Here is a 21,538-nt window from a genome sequence, read left to right on the forward strand (position 1 = left end):
AAGTCAACAGGAAACATTCCAAAACCTGGAGAAACTGCATACATCATTTAACCTGAACACTCCAGAATAAGGTTTTAGAAAAACAGACTGTTTAATCTTCCTGTCTCACATGCCTTAACCAAGTCATGGTGAAGGCTGGGGAAACACCTAAATTAGACCAGAAACGTAAGTAGTGCCTCATTTTAATGTGAAAATAACACTGAAAATTACAGCAGAAAAATTTGAAGATGAGGTGAAAATTCTTTTTGCTCGTGGCCTTTTGCTTTAGCAAGTCCAAAACCTACAGAACTTCAAAGGAATCAAAGTCACTCAAAGCCTAACAGGGCTGGGCTTTATTTATGTGTTCAATCTACTCTATTCCTTCCCAGACTTTACCCAAAATGGTTTCAAGCAACTTACTGTTAATAAGGATTAAACCTACTTAACTGAAGTATTTCCAGAGATCACATCACTATCAGGCCTGATTAACAGGTCTTGAAGTCTACAGAAGCGACGCTGCACTCCTCATATATTCTAAATATGACTATATATTTGTATTCTGGATTCCCTCTCAGTGAGAACCAGTGCATGCAAAATAAATTCCACAATCCCACATCTTGTATACAAAGGGCATCACACATATCCTGCGACTTAAGCTATTCTCCTGAAATTATCTTAGTCTCACACAATCACACTTCAAATACCCCATATGTCCACTTTGGTTATCCCTCCTTTGAAAAGCTAATAAATGTAATACTTAGATGCAACTGCATTTCATCTAGAAACAATTATCTGCAGTACTTTGTGCCAGGAAAAGCATCAATAGGCATCGTTAACAACACTTGCACTTTATTTTCTTCCCGTCTAATGGGCCCAATCCAACACCCAAGCGAAGTCAATGGGAGTCTCACAATTGTTTTCAGTGGGAGCTGGACAGAGCCTCATGATCACACATGAATGTGAGGTTTGTGCAAGGAGGCCGAGTGACAAGCACAGCCTCTGTTTATTCACACCACGATATTGCAAAGGGAGAGGAAGAACAAACTTCCCGGGATGTTCCCACTACCCAGAGCTGCTGAAGAGCCACTAATAAAAGCTTTGGAGGTAGAAGTGAACACTGCTCCCTGGAATTACCTCGTTCTCTTTTCTAAAACTGTCTGTAAGAGCTGAAAACTGGTGCCTGGTGAAATTAAACGTTTACCTGTTACTCTCCCTAAGTGTCTGTAAAATTAAAAAGCACAATACAAGACCCAGCCTTAGTGCTACACACAGCCTCCTCACCTGGGTTGTTTTCATCTCAAGGGAAAAACAAGTCATCTGTATGACAGTTCTCAGTTACAATGCACTTGTCTTGCTTTACAGAACTTCACCTGATTTAGGGCTTAAAAATGGCAAACAATTTATTTCAGGCACTCACTTTGATGTTTCATACAGATAAAAATAAGGAGAGGGAAAAATGCGCTCTCGTTTTCCCCCAAAATACCCATCCAAGGAAGTGGTCTATTTCCAGAGAGACTGGATGCACGAGCCAAACTATTAAAAACACTTAAAAGTGCCCCACAATTCTAAAAGGACTCCCAAATGCTTTGTAATTGCTGGCTCACGTGCAATGCTTTCCCAAACAGTTTTTTTATTTCTTTACGAAAATCACGTACTCTTCCTACACACACGCTCACCCCTTCCTCCTGCTTTCAGTGTTAAATATAACATCAGAATCTTTGAAGGTACAGATGTTATGTTTTGGGAGATAAGAAATGCTGTTCACTTCTGGGGAGCAACAGAAAGCAGCCTGGGAAAGGTTCAGCTAGCAGCGAGGTAAAGAACTGGTCATGTAAGCAGAGAATGGGCTGTGGTCACCTCATGAGTGGGGCAGAGATTGGTTGGGGACACATGTGGACACCCTGTGACCAAAAATCAGATTGGGTAAGAGGACGTGTGAACAACGACACCACAGTGGTAGGAAGACTATGCATGCTTGTTCTGGGCTAACTTTAGAACATAAAAAGCCTTGGTTTGTTGCAATAGATGATCTTCTTCAAAGAGAGAGGTCCATGTGTCTTTATTCTCCATTGCTACATTATGTAGCCTTTGAAATGTAGAAGACAACTTTTTTCTGAAGCCTTTCAAATCTTATCTATCTGGGGCTTCCTAAAACACAAACAGCATTTATGCTCCAAGGGATTTCCAAAGTCCTGCACTGGCACGTGCCTGACCTCGCCTTCCCTCAAACACTGGAGCTACAGTCAAAGGAACTGGCAGGCTGATATTCCATTGCCATTTGGCACCTGCACATTGCAAACCTCAGTTTTACTTGGGATTATGAAAAGACAGGTCACAAAGAGAGCTCAGTCCAACCATTAAACCCGGTCATTCACACCCAGCTTTAATGCAGATGTATCTGTGACCCAGTGGTAACACCAAACCCACTGAAAATCACAGACATACCAAGAGCATCCTCTCCTTGAAAACCATCCTCTCTCCACCTCAAGCTTTCCATAGGTTGGATGGCTGAGCTTAGTGGGAAGGGTGATGGAATGCAGCAGTTTCTTTAAAACCAACACAGACCAGAAAGAGACAACTAGAATTTTAGTGGTGGAAGCAAAAGAAAGAATAAATGAAAAAGAGAAGAAAAAAAAAAAAAAAAGAAGGGAGAGGGCAAGATATTTGCTCATCTCGTATTTACAGCACAGGGGAAACTTAGCCTTAACAGTGTAAATCAAATTAAACATTTCAGGGGTCTGGCTTAAAAAGCTACAATTTTAATAAAAAGGGGGACAATTGGGAAGTTGTTTAAAAACTGTAGCTGCATTCTCCTACCCTCTGCCTCCTCCTTTTCCTAACCCTTCCTCCCACACCACCAACTGCCATCTCTAATTTACCTTGCCATGCAGTCACTCCAGAATTCCCTCCCAACCACAGAGGACTAGAGTAATCTACAGAAAATAAACTGACAATAAATACGATTGTATTACCTCAAGGGAGGAGGGGAAGCAACAAAAATAACCAAATTGTTGACACTGGTCAAGAAAACATTCCCCTCTAAAATTTCAAAGAACATGAAGGCTGAACAGCAAAGGTCTCATTATGAATTCACTCAAAACTGCTTTTTTACAGAGTTCCTTCTCCCCCATCCCTGAATACAGGAGCTTATTCTTGTGCAATCATTAATGCTCAATGGCAGATAGGCTGCTGTTTCCCACTCCTGAAGAAACCCATTTTATGGCATGCAACATGAAGAACTGCTTCATTAATCAGATGGTTAAGCAGCTCCAGTAGAGTTGCCATAGGGAGGCATGGTGACACCGTGGTGGGAGAACCGGCTTTCTTTCCATCTGTATCATCATTTAAAGGGCCTCAGAATTTCCTTAAACTTAACAGCTTTATTGTTTTAATCCCTACCTGGGATACCTGGGAAAATGACAGGACTCCTCATAAAAATGTAGAAAGCAAGTCTGACTGCGTGTGGGGAGAATGTGAAAGGGAAACAGCTGAGGAAGAGAAAAGGATGGGTATAATAGAGAGGGCTGCAAATCTATTCTCTTGCTGGGACTGGAAACATTAATACTCTTAAGGCTTATTTCACATTTTTTAAAAGAGTCAGATTTTTGCTGTCCACACATGATTCAACTAAAACTATGCAAAAGCTTTTAAGTTTCCAATATTATCATCATTTTATCCACAGAAATCCAACTTTATCTGTCTTTCAGCAAGTCGGATCTTCTCCACAAAAAGCCAGACTCAGGCTAATAAAATGTTATAGTTTAAAGCAGAACTTTCTTGAGACCACATAACATACAGAAAATTAAATTCTTACAAAATGAGAACGTAAATATCAATCAGTCCTTTCATTCACCCACCCGATATCTTGGAAGCAAACAGTGCAGCCCTACCTATAAATCAGAAGCACATTTACTGAAGAAAGCATCCAGAAACATGAACTGACATAAGCAGCTCTCCAGACACAGCAGCAAGGAACCTTTAGCCCTGTCCAAAGGTGTTAACAATGCAGGACTAATGTAACACAGCACTAAATGGATGGCCAAACACAGAGGCTTTGTTACACACAGGAGGTTGCATTTTTGCCATCTTTTTCCAAACGTGCACCTAAGGGAAAATACTATCAAGTCCTTCCAAAGAGGGACTTTCAAAGAAGAAAAGGAAAGAAGAAACTGTTTTGTCCTGTATGTTTTAAGGACAATTGCTAACAAAGAGTGAAAGCTCCACAGGTTATTTATTTCTCTTGTACGGTGGATTTTCCTCCGCTTAACTTTAGGGTAAAACACAAACTGGTCAGAGTACCAAATTCCCACATACCCAAATCTCCTAACTTCCAACATTTATTTTATATAGCTATGTATTTAATAAACAGAGTTTTACCAACGGTTTTAGTCATCCTTTAAACAGATTAATTGGATCAAAATGATTGTATTATATTCCTGTAATTTATGGCATTAACTTCACTTTCCACCACTGCACCACTGAAGAAAGACTGTGGTCCTGATTTAAACCTGTAAATTCCGATCAAATGGGAAAGTGTTAAATTCAGAAGAGCTTTTGGTCCATTAACTTCCATGCTGATTTGACACGCTCTGCAGTGCTTGGGCAACAGACTCTGCTATACAACGTATTCCTAAGCAAACAGTGCTTAGTGTCATAAACCATCTGGGGTGTCAGTTCCAAGGGCCACTCATCTGAGCTCCTCTGATACACTTGGAAATGCTGAGGTGCAGAACAGAAACTTTTCCTCACTGCAACATATTTTTTGCGAGGGAAAGGGAGATGCAGCCATCAGAGACATGATAACGAAAAGATAGGAAATTTTGGCTAAGGGTGTTGTTTTCATTATTCCACTGAAGAAAACCACTGGACAAACAAGCTTTCTAAAACGCTGGGATTTTTCTAAGGTGCCAATGAAAGTGATACCCTTCACAATGTGGACAGTGCTCCCTTTCATATCAGAGCCTATAGTTGCAAAGCTAAGTGCCAAGCAGATGGTTGAAATCTGTTTTGTATAAAAAGTGTGTGCGCACACACATTTTTTTTAGATGGAGTTCTTTGTATTTATATTCAGGCCTAGGTTCTAGCCATCAAAACACTGGCACTGAAGCAGTCATTAGCTGCACTTTAGACAACTGGCAACTAAGGTATTCACAGCTCTCCACAAAATGTTCAGCTAACACCTCCCAGATGTACAACTAAGGCAAAAGATCATCATCTTAAATTGGTATCAGCGCTTTGGATGGCCTTTCAATGTATGTATGCACATGTATGTAAAAAGCTATTGTATTTATCTCCTTTTTAAAATAATGCTCTGTTACGCTCTACGTGTTTATAGCGGCTTTTGAAAGTACAGGCTTCCACATCAAATTCTATGCAAATACAACAGCAGAAACTCCATTCATCTCGTTCTCATCTTTCTAAGAAACACTGAGCAGGAAATTCTGCAGGTAATTTTAAGAGAAAGACTTTGTCTTTCTTATCTGATAACCATTTAGCTTATTTAAAAAGCAAATGTAAGATAGGCTCAGCTACTCTAGAGGAATCAGTTCCAGACAAGATGAACCTGTTCCTGCTACACTGGACAACCCATGCACGTCACCTCAGCTGCAGTACCTCACTCAATTTCTAATTGCCACAAACAGCAAAACCAGAAATGCTTACCAGCATGGGGCTCTGCTGTCTGCCTGGGCTTCTCATGGAATCAGTGAACAGGTAACAATAATTTTCCTGGTGACAAATTAACAGAGGTCACACTTTTGAAAACTGGGGTTATCAAACAAAATGTATATTTGGAAGAAGGCATTTTTGTGCAGCTGTCTGTCTATAGGCCTTGGTGGCCATGACTGGGAATTAGTACTTTAGGAAACACACAATTTCAAAACAAAGATTGATTTTCTGTGCGGTGCCAAGTCTGCTAAGGTCCAGATGTTAGCTCTGGCATAATTCAGGTACATTTTCATCATGGGCATTCAGATCATTCTAATCTGCCAGGCATACATGTTGTTTAGGAGAAAAAGATAGTTAACCTGTCGTCAAAGCACAGCAACACAGAACTCCTGAAATCTCCAGATTTGCTGAAGCCTGCAGAAATCTCCCCCGATGCTTTAGAAACTCTGGCAGCATAGCAACCCATGGAAGTTTGCTGCAGATTAAGGAAAGTCAGGATTCTGCTCAGTGATCCCCTCATGAGTCACTATTTCATGCCATCGTGGTAGTTACTGAGTTGAAGAATATCAGCCTTTTTCATAGAGTTGAACAGGACATTAATTAATTAGGCCTACACTTTTAGGACCTGACACTGAACTCCAGTGCTACGCAGAATGAATGGCACTTTTTTAAAGGATGCCTTGACTGGCCCTATCACAAAACAGGCCTTTGTGAACACACTGCTGAAAAACTACAACTGAAACACTATGGAACTGGCCAGATCATAATCCATTATCTTGAAAGTAATGTCGCTCCTAAAAAGCTTATCAAAGAGAAAAACTTAACATCTTAGTCAGGATACTCAAAAGCAACAGAGATCAAATCCACCCAGGAGTACCTCAGTTTATACCCATTTTCTCAATAGCGTGTAGTAAAGGATGCAACACAAGCTAGATGTAAAGCTACCTGCAGACCTCAGCACCATGTTCATTAGAGTATAAGCTCTACTCTTACTGGATGTGCAGCTGGAAACAACAAAAAAAAAAACCCACACTAAAACAGATTAGAAGAACTTTTAACGTAAGAGAATAATTCCTCCCCTTAAATAATCCTGTAACATTTCCTTCGTTTTGGATCTCATTTAAAAAGCCTATGTCAAATATCTGGATAAGAATCACAATGCATTTTGTGTTCTGCAGCAGGGTTTTCTGCTTTTAGGCTGGTTGGTTTGCTCACTGTGGCTGCCTACATTGCTGCTTGCAGTGGAGTCTGTTCCTCACATTAAAACTCTCCATGTGAACAATTTTTTCCTGGACTCACCTCATGCCTGGTCCTTAGGTTATAAAACACATGACAGGTCTGCTACATATGGCTGAAGATGTTAACTGCTCTCCAGGACCAAAGTTTACCTGTTCTCAGCACATGCTGTTCCCCAAATTAGCGCTTAAACACAGCAGGTACTGCTGCCGGACCCCTGTTATCCAAACTTGCTCCAGGTAAGGAGGTGCTTTAGAAGCACCTTCAGGTAGCTGGAGAGTCTACACACAGCATTCCCTCCCAGCCCTCAACCACAAAACTGTGGCTGAAAACATTTCTTTAATTTATTTTATTAATTGTACTCCATAGTCCCTATTTTACATACTTAAGTGATTTGAATACTATAGTTCATCTTGCTAGAATGAGACCTTTAGAAATTATAATTGGACAGAGAGAAGTCTGTAATTTACGGGTCTAAGGATCTCAAGAAGGTAAAAAGGAGAGTGTCTTGAGGATAAAAAACAGGACTATCAGTCAGTGTCTCTACTTTTTAAACCCACACATGCAAAAGATTTTGTGACAGCATTCCTCAGTTTACTCATCTATAGGTTGAGGATAATCGTGCTTCTCAATCTAAAAAGCACAGAAATCTTTATGATTTGTATATCAATGCTTACGAAATGCTCTGAATTCCTAATCAAAAGACTTTATAGGAAGTATGAATCTATTATTAATAATATCAGTACTTCTAACAGTAAAGCAACTTCTACATACGTGTGTCTGGAAAAAAAAAAAAAACAGAGAGAGAGTACTCATACACATATACTGCTCAATTTATAAATTGTTAAGCATGGCTTCAGGACTGAAATCTCATTCATGAACCATGCTAGGGATCTCTTACCTACTCCCTGTTTCTGAATTTTCCCCATACAAAGACACATTTATATTACTCTAAGCTCTAAGCACAAAGGCTGCTCTGTGGAATGGAAAGAAACCTTCTTTTTTTGTGTTTGTACAGTGACAAGCATAATGGGGTCCTGATTCAGGATGCTTGCACTCTACAAAAACACACTAAATCAATGACACTAATACACATGAAGATTATCTATAAAAGAGATGCATGGCATACTTGAGAGTGGCACAGCATTTTCCCTATACTCTGCCTGGCATTTCATGCAAACGCCTCATGGGCATTCCCGAGTCACACAATTCATTTCAGACTCTAAGCAAGAACAGGAAAAGTGAGCAAAACTTACAAAACACAAGCAAAGGAGGAAAGCCTTCCACTGAGAAATTCTGCCAAATGCTAATCTCAGCTGTAAAACCAGAATCAGCTCGATGTTCTTGGGGTTCTGACAAAGATGAGAACCAGTAGCGTCTTTAAAACACACCATAAATTTCTACTTCACTGTCCAAAACCCAGGAGCAAAAAACAAATCAAAGCCTGAACCTAAAGAGAGAAATGTATTTTCCGTGTCCCTGTTATATTCAAATTCAAAAGCCTAGATATTTTTAACAGACATGGAAAAAAAGAACTATTTGGCTTTACTCAGCAACTGCAGAAGGAAACTGTACCAAAAGAATAATGTTGCATGTTCTGTTTTCACTTGATTTCATTTAGCCTTTCAGTTCTATTTCAGTTATGTTTCATTTAGCCTATTTTTTTTTTTTTTTTTTTTAAATAATCATCATGTTTTGGTGATTCACATTTCACACCAGCCCAGGAACAAGTCATGTAAATACAACACAGCAAAATGACCCAGTTTGTTAATAGACATGCAAAATGGGTAAGAACATCCTTCCCTCCGCCCTTACCAACCATCACCTTCCCACACATCTCATGTCTATCCAAAGAAGCCTCTGCCCCGGTGAGGCCACGGTATCGAAATTTAGGGATAAAACCCTATGAACAGAAACCTGACTAATTCTTGGGAGAAAATGTTTTCAGTCTTGTTTTACGAAGTAAATGCAATGAGGACACTAAGGGAATTTATCTGGAAACAGAAGACTTCTCTGCAGTCTAATACAGCACTCAGAATTACAGCTCCCTCCCAGCACAAAGCTCTGCTCAAGGGCTTTAGTCCTGACTCAGGCAGGCCACCCCTACAGGTGAGGGGACACCACATGCTTCTTGCCCTTCGTTAAGCATTCTCTCTCTTAAATCAAGGAACACTTCCAAATTTATAAAAATGGTGTGCAGAGATGCACTTTGGTCTTTCAGACTGTGCTGAATTTTAGCTTAACCACACTCTGCTGAAGTGTAGTCTCTTAAGGCACCCCAGCAGAGAGACATTCCAAACCACAGAGGGTAAACACAAATGGGTCTGTGTGGATGGGTACACACTCCTCAGATTTTGGGAGGCTTGCTGTTTCAAATGGCAAAAAAATTTGGGCGAAATATTTTCACGTAACAAAGGTTAAAAATAAAAAAAAAACAATGGAGTAACAGCTTTAAAAATGCTTTCAAACTATTAATATATTCTTTAACTCTGGTCTTCTGTAATCTATTGAGCTGGCAATGGTAAATAAGTAAATCCAGCTCACTGTCAGATACATGAACTTCGGCCATGCCCAACCTCTGAGATGAATCAATGAAACTTGGGTCAGTTTTTTCATTCCCACATTCTTAAAACAATTAAGCCCAGCACCAAAGAAACCAAGAGGATAACAAACTGTACGGGTTTCTCTTTACATGAACCACATTCCTAGGGCTTTTTTTCTCTAGAGCTACAAAGGTCCATGAAGAACACTAGATGTAGACAATGCTCTTAACTACAAAAATAGCACCTACCTCTCCCACCAGTTTCTCACCACTAAAAAGAATTCTGAGTATTCACAGAAGAAAATGAAATATCAATTGACTCTGATTATATTTTTGCCCCCAAAATGTAACAGAATTATGTTAAGACAGAAACAAATGAGTAGTAATAAGACTATAATACAATCACAAAGAAAATTAGCACTAAGGCAACATTTTATGGTAGCTTAGGTCAAATAGCAGTCAGACACCCACATCCTAGAAAAAAAAACAAAATCCAAAAAACTTAAGACAGTCCATATGAACTTGAGAAAACACAAAACCAGAACTGCATGGCAAAATAAAATAAAATTATTACAGATCTCAAAAAGCATATGCCAAAATGAATTTCAATACTTGATCTTTAAAAAAAAACAGCAGCATGAAAATGAAATCTGGAACACTAAACATAAATTTTAAAAAAATAGCAACATATAAACACAATTTGAGAATTGAGAAATGTTACCTGATTAATCCCACAGTACTTTTAAGGGAAACAAGGTCAACGCCATTTCAAACTCCCAAAGCGAGCCGCAAGCTTTTCCTCATTTTCACTTTACCTCTGAGTTCCACAAGTCAAAAATAATATCATCGTGTTGGAATTATTATTTTTTTTTTCCCTTTACACGAGGTGACAAAAGGACAAGTTGAAGTGCCAAGCCAGATCAAAACCAGAATGTTGGAAAATGTTTGCCGATTTCTTTCAAAACAAACAGCTCCCCCAACACCATGGGAAGCACCTGAACTTCATATTAACATCTGATAATTCCAGCAAATGGAATTCAACATTTCCTTCCCTGTCTGTTTAAAACAATTTAATAAATAAATTTTTGCACCTATCCTAAAAAAATACAGGCAGCTTCTCTGAGTTACTACTGTACACCTCACAATTTCCATTCACTTCTCACATTCTTTTCAAGTCCCATGGCCCCTGCAAGCAGCGCTTGCTCACTAAAATTCTTCCAGGACCTTGTCTAAATTTGCTGTCTCCCAACAACTACACGGAACTTCACGCTGTCACAAGGACATGTGGGCTCGGGAACAACTTTTGGAGACTCCTGGTTTCCCAGCTGGCACAGCAGGGCTCGGTGCGGAGGTCACAAGCAGAGGCTACAGCGCGTTGGACTCCCCCTGCCCAGGCAGGGCCACTTGGAGCAAGGCAGCCCCTCTGGAGGGTGTGGGAGAGCTGGGACAGCACCATCAGCCTCGGCAAAGGGCGTGGAAGAAAACTTTATGGCGGTGGTGTTTTGACAACGGGGCTGTGGGAGTAGATGGGAACGGGACAAACGCCGTCAATAAATCCCCACAAGCGCTTGCCCTCGCCCGCTGGCGAGAGCCACCCAAAGCTCCAGGGAAAAACAGCCCATTTCAAAAGTTCCAGAAGTTCTGGTTTGGGTGATTCAGTAATCTGATGAGGATTTGCTTACTTTGCAGCCTTGTGGGTTTTAACATAATCATATGAAACATAATTTCACCTTTTGTAGGAAGAGGACTTCGCACATTTTCCACATTTGATAAAAATCCATAGAAACTTTAAGAGGGAAACACTCTTTGCTTTTAAGGATGCTACTTGTTAAACACCAAACTCCTTGCCATCATCAGAGAAGCACTACAGCTATTGATCAATTGCTGTGAGCACTTCTTTTCTCTTGACTACAGTAGCAGAATTCACAGGCATTGAATATTTCCAGTGTGTACAGGTAAAACGCGACAACATTTTTACCCTTCCACTTATGAGTTATTTATACTATAACCAGGCCTGAGCAAGAAATTAAAAAAATAAAAAAAAAATGGAAAGTCAAGAGGATGTCAGACTGACTTTTTCAACAGTTGAGAAGGCATAGGTATCTCACATAAACATGAAGTTACCCTATATTTCAAGTCTAGTATGAAAAGCATGTGAAGAAACTGTAACTGTACCTTGAGAGGAGACACTTTTTTTCCTGTAAAAATATTGTTTAAAGTGTATTTCATCTACCTACAGATATATCACACTGCACAGACACATATTCCTATCCTATCAGGGAGCTTCACGTTTAAGTAACTCAACCAGATACTCCGTGCCTCCTAAATGATAAAGCCATAAATGCTCATTAAAGCTCCCTGAGAAGTAGTAAATATTTTGTAAACTAGTTATATATTTAAGATCTCTGGACAGAAAGAGAAGGAAAAACAATTCCTCGCCTATGTAAAGGTACCAATCAAACACACTATGCACATAAACACCGCAAGATGCTTGGTGGGAGACTGTGTATGTGTTTGTGTGTGTTTTAATTAACTCCTTGAATGCATGTGATGAGCCAGCCACCCAGAATTAGTAATGCCAAACTCCCAATTTGATTCAAATGCAATGAATACAACAGTCGAATTGTGCAGGCTGGTGTGTCACTCATCAGCTCTCTCATTTGGGCTTTTGCCTTCCAAGGCTAGTTCACAATTTCAGCAACTGGTAAATTATTGAGATGTTCATTAAAATCTGTAATCTGTAACAGTCAACTTCTTCCTAGCCAAACATAAGCACAACAAATTAAATTAGTGCGTACAGGACATTAATGAACAGTCTACAAACACATTCATTCCTTTAGACTTATCTCAGAGAAATAAAACTGTTAATTTTCGTCACTGCAAAAAACTAGTATCTGCAACTTTACGCTGGCACTCTATTTATTCTTCAAATCCCAGATCCCTAGAACCACAAAATTAAGCAATGAAGTTCTTTTCCCAAAATGTCTCAATGAAGTTAAAAGCTATTCAGCCTGATAGTAAAGCAATCTTTTAAATGAAAGAATCTGCTTCTACAGGTAGATTTTAGGCGAGTGGGACATCATTCTGAGCAAGCCGAGTAATAGAAAGGTATTATTCTTTCTCCAAAATTCTCAGCAAATGCAGCAGAATAAAGCTTTTAGGGTAACTTTAGCTAAGAAAAGCACTTAGGAATACGCAAAGTTTCCTTTTAAGAAAATGACTTCTCCATTTGACAGTGTTGGTACAACCCCAAAATAAATTCAGTGGGAGTCTGAAATGACTCGTGCAGTGCAGCAGTAAAGCAGCTAAGTATATTTTTTTCTTCCCAGCAGAGGCTTGCTTTACATCCTTGAGCCTTTCCTTTCTAAAAGCTATTCACTAGAACAGAGAACATTCCGAGAGCACACTGCCGGTGACTGCAAATGTTGAACTTGTTCTACTGTTCCCATCCCCACTACCTCCCATCCATGCCTTTTGTCTCTTCTAGCTCTGCCTTTTTTTTCCCTACAGTGGCACTAACCCACCCATCCTCCTTCTACAAGCACTGCATACCGCTTTACCTTCAACCGGCATGTTAAAATAAAAATGGAAAAAAGAAGTAAGGGAAACAATGAAAAAGAGAAAGGATGTCACTCTGTCTGGATGCCTAGCATAGCCTCTCTCTCAGTCTACAGAGAAATGCAAATATGTAGTAATTAATTTGGGCTTAAGAACATTCCATACACTAGGGATATTGTTAAGCAGTCACTTTATCTATTTTTCATTAATCAGATTTTATTAAGACATTAAAACTTTATGTTGGGCATTTCTGAGTTTTTATCATTCTGTAAATTTCCCAGCTGTCCGCGATGGTTCCGGCTGCATTGTCTCTACCTTATCCTCACTGAAGTAAACTTTCTTTCTATTTTGGCCAGACTTGTTATACATTTAAGTATAATGACCCAACTTAAAAAGAGAGGGGGGGGAGAAAAAAAGGGAGAGAGAAATCAAACAACATAAGACTTATTCTTTTCAAGACCTTTAGAGCCAATTCAGGGTGCCACAGGCGCTCACACAGTACATCCCAGAAGCTTTCCCTGCGTAACACACTGAGTGGATTCCAGTTATAATATCTCCCTACAATATTGCTGCAAACATCATCCCCCTCACCGTACGCATTCTGATGCTCCTCTCAATCAAGGAGCTGAACAACCACAAACAGAAATAAAGGCGTGCAAGGAACTTCTTAGGAAAGGACAAAAATCCTCACCATTTTGGCACGGTAATTAATTATACATGTTGATTCACCAAACCTACTGCAATTTACCCATGATGCTGAATGAATTAATGAGTGTTTATTTGTCTGATACTGAGGATCATTTTCATTCTAAGTGTGTACCGTAAATTCCCCCCGCTAATGGCCACAGACACAGAAGAGAAGCCCTGAATTCAGCTCTCTTCCGTTGGGGTGACTGAAAGTTTCTCAAGTGTTTGCAGTTTACTGAGATACATTGAAACATCACAGGAAAGACAATGGGAAAGAGGAACCTCCTGAGAGACACAGGGATGCTCTGAGATTTGAACTGCAAACAACTTTGCCTGACAAATCTTTACCTCCTTGTCATTTGCTATTCAAGTTTAAAAACAAATAGTGGGAGACGGATAATGGTAACAAAACCGAAGTGAGACATGCAGATACGACAAGCTGGACTCCAAGCGACTGCAGAAATGTGCTCCAAGAACTGTGCTGACTGAGAATCCAAGAAAAGAACCTGCCATAAACATCTAAAAAACAATGATCTGCGCATCGTGCATACACACACACACACACACACGTCAACTCTGCAGGCATCTGTGGGTCTGAGGAGTTCTGTGCAAGAGAAAGTGTGTCCTCCTGGCTGTTCCCTGACAAACACACATGGACTACATGGACAGTGTCTGGGTCTGTGTGTGTGTGTGTAACTATAGTCAAACACACACAATGTAAACAAATGGTAATGATTAACAAAGATACCGGTCTGTATCCCCAATTTCAACTGCAGAGGGAAAATTCTTCAAAAAAAAATATATTTTTTTTTTCAAAAAGATTGCATATCCTGAGGTTCATTTTTATTGCTTCCCATTTCTACTGCTTGCTATTATCTGCATGGCAAAAGGAGAGCAGCGTATTGATTATTTAACTAGAATGTTTACAAGAGCAAAGCTGGGATCTCTGAAAATAAAACGCATGCCTAGGGGCAAAAAAAATAAGAAAATAGAGAAGCTCATTCTAAGGATGATGGTTGCCCCAAATGACTTGTTTATATATAAAATTTATATAAATATCTGTATTTATAACACAGAGAGACTTCAGCTAAAAAAAAAGAAGTCCCCCAGCAGGGAAAATGAAAGGACTTCATTCTGCTTCAGAGAGTTTACAAGCATTGTGTTCATCCCAAAGTTCAAAGAATAATCAAAATTGCTTGCTTATAAATTTCTACGTATAAACTTAGGGAAACACAAGAAATACTTGAATCTATCGACTGCATGAAAAAGACAAATACATGATCATGATGCCAGATCAAATCTGACATCAGAAACAGTAACAGTTTCCTCAGGTAGTTGAACTAAGTTAATACTTAGTGCACGTGAACAAAACCAATTTTGTTCCATTATTGTAATGCTAACAAACCAAAGGAAAACGCCAAGTATTCCAAGTCTGGAAAATTAACTGCATTAAAGACGACCTTGGAACAGAGCAACCAAGCCAATTTCACTTTCTAGTAAGGAAGCGTTCTAGTTTCAGAACAAGGATTGAAAGTGTTAAAATAGTTCTTTTCTGCATTTCCAAATTTTAATTTTCTCCGATCTTTTAATTCAAGTGTTCTTTCCTGTCCTTCCTTTGCATGCGTGTTCCTCAGCCCACTTAAAATGTTTTTATCTTGCCTTCTTTTCTGTGCCTTTACTATCAAATTCAGTAGGTTTGAACGATGAACAGCTTGACTTAGCATATTTTTAACCAGCTGGTCTAGCACCTAGCTTGTATTGCATAGTCAGATACAACCAAATGTTTATACAGGAGGTAGCTTTCACGAAGATGAGAAAAACCTCAGTAAGGCGCACCCTGGCATTCTTTCATTTACCGCTTAGAAATGAAAGTTTGGATTGTTTACTGCAGCCGCACAAGGGGCTATTAATAACCTTTAAAAAAGAAGCCGGAGGGGAGGGATGCGAGACCATCAATGGACGCACGTACAAGCGCCTGAGAGAACGCTTCCCAACATCTTAGGAGAACCAGATCATATGAAATAAGGACTAAACTCTCGGAGGTCACAAGCCATCACTAGTGACAGCAAAAACTTGATTCCAAGTAGGGAAGGCTCCTGTTTCGGGCAGGGGGAGACGGGCACATCTACGTCATACCCAGACCCCGCTCCTGACACTCCGCGAGAGGCGACGGCCAAAACTTGGAGGCAAGAGTTTCACTTTTTTTCCTTTTCTTTTTCTGTTTGGGTTTTTTTATTTTTTTTTTCAGCCCCCCCCCCCCCCCCCCTTCCCAGGCAGAAAGATGTTCTCCTGACGGAGGGCCGGGATGTTAACTTGCCTAAAAATAATAGCTCCTGCTAGATCAACAAAAGGTCATGTGCTCGGCAGAGCGCCTTCCCAAGTTTGACGGGAGCCTGAGGTTGGAAGTTGAACCCCCCGCCCGGCCGCCACCGGGCATCCTCCGAGCGCTTTCCGGGGAGTCCCCGGGCAGGAGCGGGGAGGCTGTGCCCGGGAGGGTGGCTCGGCGGGCCGGGCAGGGTGTGCAGGAGGACACAGCACAGCAGCCTCTGCGGCCCCGGAACAAAGCTGCGCGCCGCGGGCGCACCGCCCGGGGGCCGGGGGCTCGGCTGCAGCCGCCAGCCCGGGCACTGACACGGCGCTGGAGAAGCCGAGGAGCCGCGGAAGGGAGCGGGGGGAGAGCGGCTCCCCGGCCGCCGGAGTTGCGCGCCCGTCCCCGCGTGTCCGTGTGCCCGCTCTGCCCATCCGCGCACACGCGCGCGAACGGCCGTGCTCCGATAAATTAAAAAAAAAAAAAAAAAATTAAAAAAAAAAATAATAACCGTGAAAATAATAAGAATACAATAACAGACAAAACACGAAACAGAACAAAAAAAAAAAAAAAAAAAAAAAAAAAAGGGAAGAGACACCCCCACACACATACACACACCCCGCCTCAACAACTCGACTCACCTTTCAAACTCCTGAGGTAAATCAGGGTCAGTTAGCATGCTGGAAAAGCACAATTTCCCTTTGTCACAGCAGCCACCTATGGTCGCCTCCAACTGAACCTGTCAAGTGAGTCCAAACCTTCTAAACCGATTGATTTTCTCTCTCTCTCTCTCTCTCGCTCGCTCTCTCCCTCCCTCCCTCTCCCTCCCTCCCTCCCGGCTCGCTCGCTCTGAGCGAGGACTCCTTGACCAGTCTCTTAAAGGGGCAGCGCGCTCGCAGCAGGATGAGCGCGCAGCTCCCCCCGCCGCGCTGCGCGACCTCCGGGGGCCTGTCCTTTCCTTTTAATTCTGCTCGCCCGCCGCCGCCAAACGGGAAAAGTCAACTCCTTCAGTGTCCTAAAAAAACGCGGAGGGGTGGAGGGGATAAGGAGGGGGGGGTGTGGGGTGGGTGGGGGGTGGTGGAGGGGAAAAAAAAAAACAAAAAGCGGTCCGACAATCCACCTAAACCGGCAAACCAGGAGCAAATCCCCTACGCTGAGGAAGATCAGTGGAGAAAGAAGATAAAACAAGAGCAGACTGATTAAATTGAAACAGTTGTCAACTCTCGGAGTTGAAATAGGGGAGAAGAGATTAAACACATAAAAATGTTACCAAAGGCATTTGTGCTCCGAAGAATTTTCATTCCTTTCCCCCACCCTTCCCGGTCTCTCGCTTTCTCTCTCCCTCTCTCTCTCTTTGGGTAGGGGAAAGGGAAAAAAAAAAAAAAAAAAACCACCAAAAAAAAAAAAAACCCACCCCACACAACAATCAGGCATTGTTCTGAGGGAAGAAAAGCAACTTTGACAGATTGAAATATAGCAGAGGCCCCTTCAAGGAAACCTGTAAACAACTTGTCACTCACTCTGTCGGTCTCACTGTTAGCTCTTGCTTTCCACAAAGTGCTGCGAACCGTCCTGGCAACAAACCCAAAGTTCCCTGGGCTCCAAACTCCATCAAACAGCCCCGTTGTGTGCAAGGGAAAAGGTAGCCACATGCCAAAACAGCGGGCGCGCACACGAACGCACACACACGGATGTTCAAACAACAACAAAAATAAACTTTCCGCTCATCTGTTAGGGCTTTTCTCGTTTTCTATTTAATCACACACACACCCCCCCTTCCTTTTCCCCCCCCCCCCACTCTCCGGGCGAGCAGCAGAAGTCCCTCGGTCGTGGCTTCCTCTCATTTCCCTTGCCCAGACAGCCCCTGATAACAAGGTGGACGAGGCGCGGCTGCAGAGCCCCTCGGCTGGCGGAGCGCAGCCTCCGCCGCACTTCAATTATCCAGATAAAAATCTGGCCGGCGAGGAAGGCGAGCAGGTAACGGGGCTCGGAGACAGCCCCGCATCCCGCCCCGGGGACACCCGCATCCCTCTCGGCTGCGGAGGCAGGGGCTGCTCCCGAGCCCGCCCGGCGGGGCAGTTCCCGTCCGAGCCGCGGGGATCAGCCGGGGCTGCTCTGCAAGCGGAGCGCACAATGCCCCAGCACAGTGCGCGGCCGTGTCCGGCCTGGCACTCAACTCGCTGGAAGCCGCGGCAGGGGAAAGGGGAAAAAAAAAAAAGAGAAAAAATTTGGGCTGCCTGTTCTTTCACACACACGTGCATACAACACCCACACAGGACCACTTATCTATAACCCATTCTTTCCAGTTCCCCTGCCCTAATTCTTTTCTCTCTTCCCCCTTCTCTCCCCCCACTTGATCTGCAGCTGGACAACATTAAGGGCCTTTAGAACCCACGTGGTTTTGACCCCACAAGAGTTCCATTAGGTCCATTGCCACCCCTCTCATCCCTGCCTCCCAGTGGCACGGAGACAGCAAGTTTACTTTTTGAAATACGTACACGTATTTGCACGGAGCATCCGTAAAACTTTCAACGTTTTCGTGCCCGCTGGCTTAAGAAAAACGCCAAATAGAAAAGCTTATTATTTTTAATATCCAACAGCTACACTGTTTAATTTGCTGCTTTTCGCTCTCAGTGCATATGTTAGAAACCAGCAGGCTCATGCAGAGGCCAATCAGTCCGGTGTTGGTATAAAGGCATTATCAGCTGGAAGTCGGCTGCTAGCTTTAATCACGAGGAGCAAACCCACTCGCAACTTGTGCGCATCATCACCGAGGAGCGCCCGGCCCAGGCACGGAACAAAGCGCCGCAGCCAAGTTTGCCAAGGTGCCGTCGCTCTGGTTCATAAAGGAGGATCTGCAAAGGCAGCCTCCAGCCTGCCTTCCACCAGCACAGCCGAGCCGCACACAATCTGTCAACTTCTGGCGTGAGGGAGATCTAATGGCTCCTCACTGTGGGGCAGGGTAAGCCAGCTTCCTTCCCTAGCCCCCAGCAAATTATGTTTTCCACAGAGGTCCGTCCACCGGAGCCCGACAAACCTGTTAATACCTACAAGGATTTTTCATTTGTTTGTTAGGAGCTATCCCTTTTAGGATAGCCGTGAAGTGGACTTTGAAAAGGCAGCAGATGATTAAAAAGAACAATTCCAAATACTTTCTCTTTCATCTGAGGGTCTCAAACCATGTTAAGTCTCACATTACTCCTCTGCAGGTAATAAATATAATTAGGGCCGATTCCAAAACTTTATTTGTATTGAAAAGTATCTCGCTCTGCAGGGGCTCCATTCAAATCAGCAAATCTCTGTGTGGAGTAGGAGGCTACTTAGTAAGAGAATTTGGCCTCAAATAAGGAAACTGAGATGCAGGCAGGCTTAGTATCTTGCCCAAGTTGACACAGTTAGTCAACTCCAGCAAAAGGATGAAAAACAAAGACCCCGCATGCCTCACAGTCCACAACAGCCCTTATGCTGCTGAAACATATATACATATATATATTTGAGCTTTTTTCCTCCAGATTTTTTTTTACTTTTACTGTTTTGTTTAAAACATGCTTCATTTCTGTATTCACATTCTGTAGGGCCCTTCTTCTTGGTGTTTCATTTTCCCCTTGATGCACCACTGCCCATCCATAAATGCTGTTCCTTCTGTCCCAGCTCTTGCTTTGCTTCCCCTATTTCCTCACTCTTGGCCTTGGGAGAAGTTTACAGAGTGAAGCTACACAGAAGCCACATCTGGAAGAAAATTAAGACCACCTTTTATTAAAAGAAGTATAAATCTCAGCCATTTGGATAGAACAGGAATTCCGTATTTTGACTGCATGTTAGCTCCATTCAGCTCTAACCTCATATGCTTTCACCAAGGACACTCAGCTCCACTCCACAACTGCCCTTCTTCTACCATGTCCTTCCTTTGTCTGTCCTGATGTATTTACCCCTTTCCCCAATCATTTCCTATTTGAGCTTTTTTAGGACAATGATCACATCCCCCTTCCCCCAAGCTGGTATTATCCCTAGCACACTGGGGCTCCTGGTTTGCTGGCTCCCAGCTAATATGATTAGAAACCAAAAGCAACCACCATCAACATCAGGGATTATAGAAGACACGGGCTAGACTAGGAAGAAGCAGAAAGAACCATATGAAAAGGAAGAAAAAAAGAAAAACAAAAGTGTGGGAGAGAAAACTAATCTAACTGAGCAAGAGGGAGAGCTGAGAAGGAGAGAGGAAATGGAAATAAGGAAGGAAACAGAGGTTTCTCCCCTGAATGGTTCTGACATGAACTCTTCTTTTACTTAACCTAGTTTACAATTACTTTTACCCCAATGAATTTTGTGCTTAGGTACCTTCTTCCCCATTACCTTCATTCTGTTTTCTGCAACTACCGCTCCCAGATGACTGGGGGGAAACAGAGTGGTGTCCAAAGAGGAAAAAAACCCCTAACCTGCTGTTGTAGTAATACAGCATTACAGTATCCTTGTACTATACTGGATTATATGGATAATATATATATATATGTATGTGTATATATTATAGGAATATAGACAGTTAAATATAGACTTCCTGATAAAATTACTTTCTCATAAGTTCAGCTGCAACTGCAAGATGGAGAAAAGGCAAGTTAAGCGGTTTGAGGGGATCTTGAAACCCTTCTAAAATCATTTCATATGAACTTTTAGCTTGCTTTTTAGAAATTGCCAGGACCTGTCACAAAGTCTGCTAGCACATCAGAAAGTGGAAAAACTGAGAAATTTGGATAAATAGCCACTGAGAAAGAAGGAAATGTGCGTAACATGCAATTGTACAGTTTTTAACATGAGAAATTTTATCTTGTTCAAATTTTGACTAGTGATAGGAAGCTCTGGTGCCCCTTTTTACTGAGTCGTAGTTCCAAAACTCACTTGCAACCTCCAGCATACACATTTAATGCTCTCAATTCTTTCTTCTCAATCTGAGAATTCAGATACAAATATCTTTAAATGATGAGAAAAATGAAAACCCCCTTACTATTCCCCTAGCATTTCAGTGAATCTGCTTCCTTTAAGGAGTGCCCAAAACAAAAAAAAGTCCCAGTAAAAGAGGACAATTTGGGTTGAACTAAATGAAAAAGCTCTGATTTTCATTTGGATAAAGGGATACAACTGAAATCATAAACTCCTGTGAGAATTTTTGTGCTTAACTGTTTTTTTTTGGTTTTTTTTGCTATTGTGGTTCTTCAAGAGGTGAACCAAAAAAAAAAATCAGTTACCCACCCAGGTCAATTTAGGAATACTATAACTCTGGAATACTGCATAGGCAGAATCCTCAAATCTTTAGACAAGTATATTGGAAGAAGGAAAACCTTAAATGAAACATTATATATATATATATATATATATATTTTAATCTTTAAACGATATCACTTCAGTCTATCTGCTTTTGGCAGATACTGCAATACTGTAAGTAAAGGAAGTTCTGGTGGGGGGGGGATAAAAAAGAGCTTTTTGGGTTTTTGTATCTTCACTGTAGGTTTTCATAATAGAGACCTGCGAAGTCCAAGGCAATGTAAGATGTTCCATGGAACGATTCA

General features: G+C 41.7%; 1 protein-coding gene across 20 annotated transcripts in view; it reads right to left on the reverse strand.

Moving 5' to 3' along the window:
* The window catches only part of SOX5 (SRY-box transcription factor 5), a 295,218-nt gene that overhangs the window by 269,586 nt on the left and 4,094 nt on the right, over positions 1-21,538 (reverse strand). For 5 of the 20 annotated variants that reach the window (XM_086885457.1, XM_086885464.1, XM_086885452.1 and 2 more), the window contains exon 1: positions 16,619-16,810. The exons of 11 other annotated variants lie outside the window; for them this stretch is intronic. In XM_086885457.1, coding sequence (XP_086741583.1) covers positions 16,619-16,656 — 38 coding nt within the window. In that variant the 5' untranslated portion in view covers positions 16,657-16,810. Of the gene's footprint in view, positions 1-5,640; positions 5,707-16,618; positions 16,811-17,497; positions 18,329-21,538 lie in introns of those variants that run through there. 4 more of the 20 variants (XM_086885462.1, XM_086885455.1, XM_086885450.1 and 1 more) reach the window with 3 other exon arrangements.

Source organism: Cyanistes caeruleus, chromosome 4 (genome assembly GCF_971803275.1).
Source record: "Cyanistes caeruleus chromosome 4, bCyaCae1.hap1.1, whole genome shotgun sequence".
NCBI lineage: Eukaryota > Metazoa > Chordata > Aves > Passeriformes > Paridae > Cyanistes > Cyanistes caeruleus.